Source organism: Neovison vison, chromosome 2 (assembly GCF_020171115.1).
Source record: "Neovison vison isolate M4711 chromosome 2, ASM_NN_V1, whole genome shotgun sequence".
Lineage (NCBI taxonomy): Eukaryota > Metazoa > Chordata > Mammalia > Carnivora > Mustelidae > Neogale > Neogale vison.
This window is the reverse complement of record NC_058092.1, coordinates 185,945,826-185,954,987: the sequence shown is the minus strand read 5'-3', so window position 1 is coordinate 185,954,987 and position 9,162 is coordinate 185,945,826. Positions and strand designations below refer to the sequence as shown.

At 54.9% G+C, this 9,162-nt stretch overlaps 1 protein-coding gene across 7 annotated transcripts in view; it reads right to left on the bottom strand.

Annotated features, from left to right (window-relative positions):
• Positions 1-1,409: 1,409 nt before the first annotated feature.
• CHST3 (carbohydrate sulfotransferase 3) overlaps positions 1,410-9,162 on the bottom strand; it is a 32,889-nt gene continuing 25,136 nt past the window's right edge. For 5 of the 7 annotated variants that reach the window (XM_044239733.1, XM_044239728.1, XM_044239727.1 and 2 more), the window contains 2 exons: positions 8,721-8,976; positions 1,410-7,515 (listed from right to left, as the gene is read on the bottom strand). In XM_044239733.1, coding sequence (XP_044095668.1) covers positions 6,219-7,515; positions 8,721-8,860 — 1,437 coding nt within the window. In that variant the 5' untranslated portion in view covers positions 8,861-8,976 and the 3' untranslated portion in view covers positions 1,410-6,218. The remainder of the gene's footprint in view (positions 7,516-8,720; positions 8,977-9,162) is intronic. The other 2 variants (XM_044239732.1, XM_044239729.1) reach the window with 1 other exon arrangement.

Here is a 9,162-nt window from a genome sequence, read left to right as displayed (position 1 = left end):
ATGTGGACTCCGGTGCCAGGCCTGCCACAAGCAAACGACATGGGTCCCAGGCCCCCATTTCCCAGATGGGTCCTGCAGACTGTCACTCCTTCAGAGACCTCAGGAAGTACTGGCTCCTTCCCGGGGCTGGGTAATTTGGGGAGGATGATCAGTAGTCCCCAAAGGTCGGAGAGCAGAGAGAAAAGATGGCTCCAGCCTGGGCTGGTGACCAAGGGGGTGAATGGGTGGGAGTTCTCCCGGCTTCTCTGCTCTACGATTATGGCAATTTGTTTCTCCAAGAGGTCATTTGTGGTAGGAAACATAGCCCAGAAATTAAACTAAATATACCCAGTCCCCAGAAGAGTGGGGACAGCGGTGGCGCCTGACTGGTGGGGGGAAGGGCGGCAGAGATACTCAGGTTGGGATGTCATTGCACACAGCTGAGTTTTAAGGGTTGGGAGGAAAAACGGTTTTAGTTCCCAAGGCCTGGCCTGGGTTGAAGCAGTAGAGGCACAGGTTTGAGTTTGGGGAAGTGGTCCCATTCCTTCCCGTCATGCCTCTCTCTGTTGTCACCCCCTCACCCCAGGTACCCAACTGCTCACCAGTGCTCTGCCGTTCTGTTTCTTCGAGGTTGCTTGTGTCCCCGTCTCCCTTGGGCCCCCAAACCCACAAAGCTTTACCAGCTCAATCTTCTTGTGATCCAGAATGAACCGCCTCCCTTCTCCCTGGGGAAATGCCTACTGCCTCCAGGTGGCTGTTAGACAAAAGGGCCAAAAATCTTAATTTGCACTACAGTTATGAGGACTGATAGAGCCACATAGAAACAATCTGAAAGGGCTGTGTTAAATTTCTTAGCAGAAAGGTTCTTTAGCAATCTCCTCATGTGGTTTTCTGAGATTGTTGTAGGCCAGAGGAATCTTAGGTGCCATTTCAATACGTGAAGCAGATCAGTGTACAGGTGCTGTGGGCGAGAGGGAATCATTGCCTGCTTTTTCAGCTGACTTTGGAACAATGCTTGTAAACCACTGATTACCTGCCTCCTTCTCAAGGAAACTCAGGCTCAGGTAAAGGAAATGACTGGTCCAAGGTCACAGGATCAGACAGTGACAAAGCTGGGACTTGTCCCCAGGTGCCCTGATCTCTGGTCAATGCTCCTGTCCCTGCCCTATAACCCCTGGGTGTTCATGTCTCAGCCCGAATTCTGGCTGTGAGCTCCAGACACGGCTCCCACCAGCTCTGCCATCTTGGTGACACAGACAAGGATCATCAGAGCCCCTGCGTGTAGCCATCCTTCCCTGTGTCTTTCACTGCTCGGGAGCTTTCCTCTGCCCTGCTAGAAGTCATCCCTTTTCCACTGCTGCTCCTTTTTTTTTTCTCATTAATTTTTGACTGCTACTGAGAACAAATGCAAAAAGAAAGGCAGAGACACATTTCAGATTTTGCTCACTGCACGTTTTCATTTTTAATTAAATAAGTCAAGTAAGCCATCAAGTGATGATTCACATTGTGTTCCACAAAGCGGACCCTGACCGGCGGTGGCCCCCGTGTTTCCAGGAGACCGCAGATGGCAGCCATGGCAAGGACATATGACAGCGATGGAGCTGGGGGCCACGTGGTTGAGCAGAGCGGGCAGTACACATACATACATGTGGACACACATGGCCACAAAGGGAGTGTCCCATACCACGTGGCCATGAAACGTGACACAGGGCCGAGATCTTGGCAATGAGTTTGTGGGATCCAGCAGGGGGCAGAGGAGCCAGGCAAACTTTGCCTGAAACAGATGAGATGGAGATTTCTGGGGTGCCCAGTTCAAGCCCAGTGGTAGAGGAAGCAGGGTCTTTTCCCAAATAAAATACTTGGTGTACATTGTGAGCTGGGCCCACGGGGATGGCACAGCGTCCATATCCTCAGAAACACACACCTCACTCATCCCCCAGCCACAGTCATGGAATGACAAAGGACCCCAGACCAAAGCATCTGGATCTCCCAGCTCTTAAGACTGAATTTGCCAATACTACTTCCTCTTTTTGAGGTTAAGGGCGGCTTCCACGATTCCCGAAACTGTGGGCAGCTGAGAGGGGATGTGGCTGCATTCAGGAAAAGTTCAGGAAGCCTTCTGCCTCTCATCCAGCTGAACCACAGCCTGGCGATCTCCACTAGCAAACCTACCAACCTGGGACCCTTGGAGCTCAGTGGATGCTCCTTCTACTTTGTGCAGATGGGCAACCCCTACTTACCCTTATTTGACTTCTGCAGATGCATTTCCCTGTGCCCACCCTCCTTTCTTCCTGCCCCAGATAGCCATTCCTTCGGGACCTGCCTTTGCTTTCAGCCTTGGGGACAGGAGCAAGGGACCGCCTCAGGGACGCGGCCATCTGCTCTTCTGGTCCTCTCCTTCATAATCTGGGGCCTAGTGAAGGGCAGGCCATACAGTCAATTAAAACGGGGCCTAATCTGGGACCAGGGCTGGAAGAGACCTTTGGGGGCAGGACCAGACCATCTGATGCTTACCTCGCCAGGCCAAGGGCCCATCTCCTGGGACAGGGATCCCCTGACTTCCTGCTAGAACTTGCTCCATCATCAGACAGGACAGTGGTGGTGTGGAAAGAGACGCTACTGTAATGGGTTGGGTGGGCCCTCTGCTCTCAGGGGTCCTGTCAGCAGCTGCCCCATTAGTCGAGCACCTGGCAGAAGCTTCCAGGCTGAGGCTACTGGCGGACAGGGAGCCAATCTTCATTAAAATTTCTTTCTATTCACTTAGTTATTTTCAAGTATACATATCATATAAAGGGACCAAAGGCTGATTTCGTTCATGTCCTTCAACCTTAGTAAGAACTTGGTGATAACGTGCAGTGATGTGGGGTGGGGAGGGAGAGGGCCACAGAGCTGAGAATCTGCTTCTTTTTTCCTCTCTGTGGGGACTCAGGAACCCTGCTCCCAAAGACCCCTGCCCCCAATCTGGCGCCTTTATCCCCTCCAGCGTTTACCAACAAGGCCAGAGGAGAAGCCAGGAATAGGCAGCTGCGGTAACAAGCCTGTGGGTGTTAAGACACTGCCCTGTCTCACTAAGGCCTGGAATGTTCTGAACTATTTATACAGGCCAGGCTAAAGAGGTCTTCATCAGGAAAAAGAAAATGAGTAAGCACTCATTCCTGAATGGGACTCTTGTTCTGGAGAAGCTGGCAGCCCCAAAGGTGAGGCCTCAGCTGCTCCCTCCATCTGAATGCAGGTGGACATGGTGCAGGGGGTGGGGAGGGGGACACTAGAGCTGGCAGGAGCAGAGACGCCTGGGCTGGCCTAGGCGACAGGGGAGACACTTGCCCCAAATGGGTCACCATCCTCGTCCCAGCTGCCTGCTGAAAACCCCAAATGCATACCTGAACCAGGTCCCCCAGAGTGTAAAGTCAGTAGTCACCCCACCCTGTCCTTCCTCAAACCCCGAGGGTTCCCAGGGCGCTGTTGAGCACTCTCTCGAGTTGTGTCCTGTTTCAGACACCAGGGCAAAGGGAAATACAGCAGAAAGGGCCTTCAAAGTCGCATCATCAAAACTACAAGAAAAAAACAAGGTACCTCCTTAAACAATGCCCCAAGGACAGTCCAACACCCCCGGCCCTTGGGCTTTGCTCTTCTCTTGTATTTTGAATCGTCTTCTTGGAGTGTACTCCGAGTATGGCACGAGTCAATAGTTTCTATTACGGTTTCTCGTCTTTCTTGATTTGGGTACAGCTTTGAGTCCCTGCAAATAAGGTATTTTATGTCTCTTCTTTGTCACAAAATAAATAAATAAAGTCAACTCGTAGTGTACAAATTGTCAATGTCCTGAGAAGTCCCAAAGGTCCATTCTTGGCACTGTCCTCAGGGCTCCGGGGTGGAGACCTTGGCTTGAGGCACAGGAAGGAAGAAGTCTGCTGTCCACACCAGGGCGGGGGTCAGGGGGCAAGAAGAGCCCCAGAGGGAGGTGCCTGCCCCCAGCCCTGCCCCAGCCCCACCAACCACAGGTGGGACGCAGTAGGGTAGGGGGAGGAAAAGCCAGCACTTCTGGGCTCACCAGAAGGCTCTTGGGTCTCACTCTGCCCCAGAGTCAAGTTTTCAGGGTGGAATCCCTTTGGACCCCAAATTCGAGCCCCTGCACCACTTATTCTGGGACTGGAAAGCCAAGACTGGAGACATCCTTGAATGACTGTAGTCCACGGTGATGGAGACCCAGCAGCTCCAATGTGGTAATGGGCACAGACCCCACAAAATGGCTACGGTCCTCAGCGTCTCAAACGGCAGCTTCTGGCCAGGACACAATCCCCATGGCAGCACCAGCTGGACTCAGATCCTGTTTCCCTTGTGTCCAAATTACTCAGACTGAAATTCAGCCCTCTGGGTTTGACAACAGGACAGATCTGACAGAGGAGTTGTCCAGGAAATCAGAAACAGCCCTAGTGAACTCTGCAGCTCTTCAAGGAGACTGAGTTCTGCTCCCCAGTGTGGGGACATTTGCTGCTTGGCCACAGGCCCCTGACCCCCTCCACCTCAAGGAAATTCATTTGGACATTGAGATGTTCCAATCTGGCCTTGTCTTGGGAAAGGGCGAGAGCTAATTTATGTCGCTTCTCGACACACAGCAAAGAACCCAGGTGGCTTCTAAGACTCATTTCACATAAGGCTCAAACAGAAAAGCCCGTGGGGCACTGTAGGCTGCCATGTGGCTGCCTAGGCTCTGATCCTTCCTCCTCCTCCTCCTCTCCCTCCAGCAGGAGCCAGAGTGCTCCCTGCTCGTCCTCCCAGCACCCTCATGCCAAGATTGCTTCGAAGCTGCACTCCTGCAATAAGAAAATAAAAAAACACAGCCGCAAAACAAGATATGAAACTATAAATAACTTAAAAAAAAAAAAAAACCAACAAGTAGAACACCCAGCCTATCCCAAGTTGAGCAACCCTCTTCCCAGAGCCCTGAAAGTTGGAATTCCAGACACTAACCATGTAACCACGGTGACCAACCACAAGGCTGACCTCTGTACCCTTGTCTTCCCAGGGGAGGGGGGTATCCTGATATGACTTCTCCCCCAAGAGCTCTCTGTACTCTCTTCTGGGCCCTGCCTCACATGAGGCCTGGCAGAAAATGGCAGGACTTGCCAGCTGCCTTTTCCCTCCAGTCAGGCCTGGGGCAGCCTTCACACAGGATCATGCTCTCAGGGAGCCAGCCCAGCTGGGACAGGGTATTAGGGCTGCAGTCATGTGAGAGCTGGCCACCCCATTTCAAAACATCCTGCCTGCCAGCAGGGAGGACATGAATGGGCCAGAGGAGATAGCCAGGGGAAACCAAGGTGGGCAGAGGCCGCAGACTCAGCCCTTCTGGGTCTACCTTTCAGTTCAAACCTTGTCAGGAGCAGGGTCATGGCCCATGACTGTGTTTCCTTCCCCATCCCCAGCTAATTCTAAAAATGTAATGAAAGGCTCCCCATTAGGGGCGTGATAGTTAAATTCTGTGGGAATAAAGCAACAGGGCAGCTTGCCTGTGTATGTGTGTGTGGATTTGGATTTCTATGTTGTTTGGGTCTATGTGTGGTATACATAGAGGCCTTATTTTTACACATGTGTGTGTTTTATAGTTCCTTGTAGGGCTGACTTCATAACCGGCACAGCTCTTCCATTTGTGAAAATATCGAACCGTTCTTGGTTGAAAAGCCCCAACTGCCATCCCCTGACATTCTGGGCTGTTCCAGTCCCTCCCCAGGGATCCATGAGGATTCCACACCGGATGGTGTAGAAATCCAGAAACTGAATGATGAAGGCTGAGTACAACGGGAGGGCTGCTGTTGACTTGTCTGTGCTCCCAGCCCCTTCCAGATCAACACCCGGACTCTGGCCCACAGGGTCTGTAGGCATTTATGCATGTTCTTATATTGTGGTGTGAGAGAGAGAGAGACAAGAGACAGAGAAAGGCTTGTTGTCAATAGCTCCGGGCCTGGATGCCTACTCAGGAGACCGCAGCTCCTTAGGTCCTGGCCTGGCGGCCCTGGGGGACAGGCACTGTCCCGCTCTCGGTGAGAGACCCCAGGCCCCAGGCTGCGGCATGGGGGGAGACTACTGCTCCAGAAAGGCTGCCTGCCCCGCTGGAGGCCGCTCACCGGCCTGGCCGCCCTCCACCGGAGCCACCAGCTCACCGCCGGCTGTCCTGGGGACAAGGCAGGCAAGGGCGGGTCTTTCCCAAGGAGGGGAGTGCGCGTGCGCGGGCCCGGGGCCGCCTACGTGACCCAGAAGGTTCCGCGCTCCTCGAGCAAGCTGACGGAGCGGTTGGTGAGCGAGGCGGCGTCCCGCGCCAGCCGGTAGCCGAAGAGGCGCATGGCGGGGCCGCAGGCGGCCTGCACCACCTGCGCCAGCTTGAAGGGCATGCCGAAGCGCCACTTCTCGAACTGCTCCGAGGAGTTCTTCTGCGTGGAGTAGATGCCGTTGCCATCCTGCGCCGCCTGCGTGTTCCTCTGGATCCAGTCCTCCACCTGCGGCGTCAGGGGGATGCCGGCGAAGCGGTACATCTCGCGCGCCTTCTGCAGCGGCCAACGCGCCACGTCCTCGTAGCGCACGAGCATGTAGCGGCCGCGCAGCCAGGCGGGCTGCCGCAGCCCCAGCTCCGCCGACAGCCGGATGCTCTCGCAGTTGCCCCGGAGCCGCTGCACCTCCTCCTCCCCCAGGCGCGCCTGCCCCTCGACCAGCCACTTCTTCCAGCCCTCGTACTTGCCCGCGAAGGCCACCATGCGCGAGGCCAGCACGGCGCGCGGGTCCCGCACCAGCTGGATGACGCGCAGGTCCAGCCGCGGGTCCTCGGCCAGCGGCTGCAGGAACTCCAGCTGCCGGATGCGCACGGCCTTGAGGGCCATGTGCTCCTTGCGGCGGCAGGCTTCGGCGGCCAGCGTCACGTTGAGGGGCCCGCAGCGGCGGTTCTTGCAGTGGTACTTCTCGAAGACCTTCTTGACAAAGGGCGTGCACACGGGGTCCTCGCACAGCGAGCGGCTGGAGCCGCGGCGGAACATGAACTGGGTCAGGTGGTCCTCGGGCAGCGGGCTGATGAAGTGCTCCAGCACGTACAGGTCGCACAGGAACAGCTGCTTGAGCACGTCGCGGTAGACCAGGGCCGAGCCCGCGGCGCTGGCGCCTCCCGACTCGAAGGACACCGTGCGCTCGATGTGCCACAGCGGCTCGAAGAGGTAGAAGATGTTGCCCTGCTGGTTGAAGAACTCGCCCACGAATGAGGAGCCGGTGCGCGTGGTGGCCATAAGCAGCACGTGGCGCCGCGGCCCGGCCCCGGGGGGTGGCGGTGGCCCCTCGTCCCCAGCTGCAACCTCAGCCTCTGCCCCGGCCTCTTCCCCCACCGGCTCTACACCCAGTTGCAGACTGAGGTTTCGCAGGCGGCCCTGCAGCTGGGTGAAGGCCGAATCGAGCTCACTTAGGGACAAGAGGGACGCATTGTCGGCCAAGATGAGGGCTGGGTCGGTGCTGTTGGCATCAGCCAGGGGTTGCGGGATCTGCTTCAGCTTGTCTGACACCCTAGGATAGGAGGACAAAGGGAAATCGGAGTCAGCGAGTGACTAGGGACTCCATCCCTTGTGCACCTGGAAGCTGCTGACTCCCGGCCTGATCACCCAGAGCCTATCTTAGCTGGGTTTGCCCAGAAGCTGACTTGGAGGCAAGGATTTGAGGGTTGTTAAGTAGTTTATTTGGGACATGATCGCAGGAGAACTGGTAGAGAGATAGGAAGTGAGGTGGGGAGAAAAAGAGGTCTGTAAAGGGTGAGCAGGCTGTCCCTGTGGGCAAACCAGTCCCCCCGGGGCCTCCTAGGAGACCGTGTAGAACACACTGGAGGATTCTCTTGCCCAAGGGACATGAAAGGCCAGCTGGTGTTGGCTGCGGGTCCTAGCTTAACTGTGTGCAGGTGGAGAGCTGCAGGGGCTTGCAGTAGGACCCCGTGGGCACGAACTGGAACAGTCCATGCTGAGTAACCCAGTGCTTGCTACACAGCCCAATTCCTAATCTATCCATGGTGGCTACTTTCTTGCAGGGTGTTGTGTTAGGAAAACAGGTCTAAGAAATCCTTCTTTGGCTAGCAGAGACACAGCAGAGACCCTACACACACTAATATACTGCCAACTCCAGGAGGGCAACATTCCCAGTGAAGCCAAGATAAGTACGTACCCCTGGAATTTAGCAGTATACAACATGGACAGCTGCACATGGCAGTCCTGTCCACGAGGGAATGTGTACCAGCAACCCCTGCCTTTCCATGGGCTCACCCTCACCCACGGCTTCGGCTGGTGTAGTAGATGTGCTGTTAATGTCAGGCATCATCCTAGCCAAGATTAGAAATAATCGCCATGGTCAGCAAATACTGGATACCAACTGCATGCCAGCCACTGAGCTAAACGTTTTACATTTCCTAATTTAATCTTTGTAAGGAAAGCCCCATCGTTAGCCATATTTTATGGAAGAGGAACTTAGGACACAGAAAAGTGAATTTATCCAGGTTGTCCCTACTAGAAAGGGCCTGAATCAGGATTGCAACGCAAGTTGCCTGAGTCCAGAGCCCCTGTGCATTCCTGGGGACGTGTGCAGGACCACTGCCTGGGCACAGGAGGGGCCTATGATTACCAGTTTAAGGACGGCCTTTGTAGGTCCACAAAGAGCCCTATGGCTACCTCTTTGCCCCATCCACCCCTCCCTGATAAGGAAGACTTTCACACACTTGTACTCCTCACCTTGATATGATTTTATTTTCCTTTTCAATGAAGACAAAAACCACCACCACAAAAGCCAGGAAAAGGGCATATTTGCTCCTCATCCTCAGGCTGTGCAGAAAGTCCCAGCAGTCCTGGGGTAAAGCGAGTCCTTTCTCCATGGGGAACGGTGGGGCCGTGGGCTGTCAGCTCAGCAGCATCACTCAGGATCTGGCTTGCCGTCTTCAGGTGGGCGACACCCTCGTCCTGTGAAGACTGCTGGTCAGGACAACCTTGTCTGGAGGTGAAGAATGAAGAGTTTTCCCACCCAACTTTTGAGGGCCGTGGTCCGGCTTAGCAGCCAGAATCCCAGACCCACTCTCCCAATGGATGAGGTGAAATCAGGTCATTTAAAATGCTAATCAGCCCTTTAATTTATTCATCCCACTTATCCTTTGACCTCACACATAATTCAAGGGCAAGG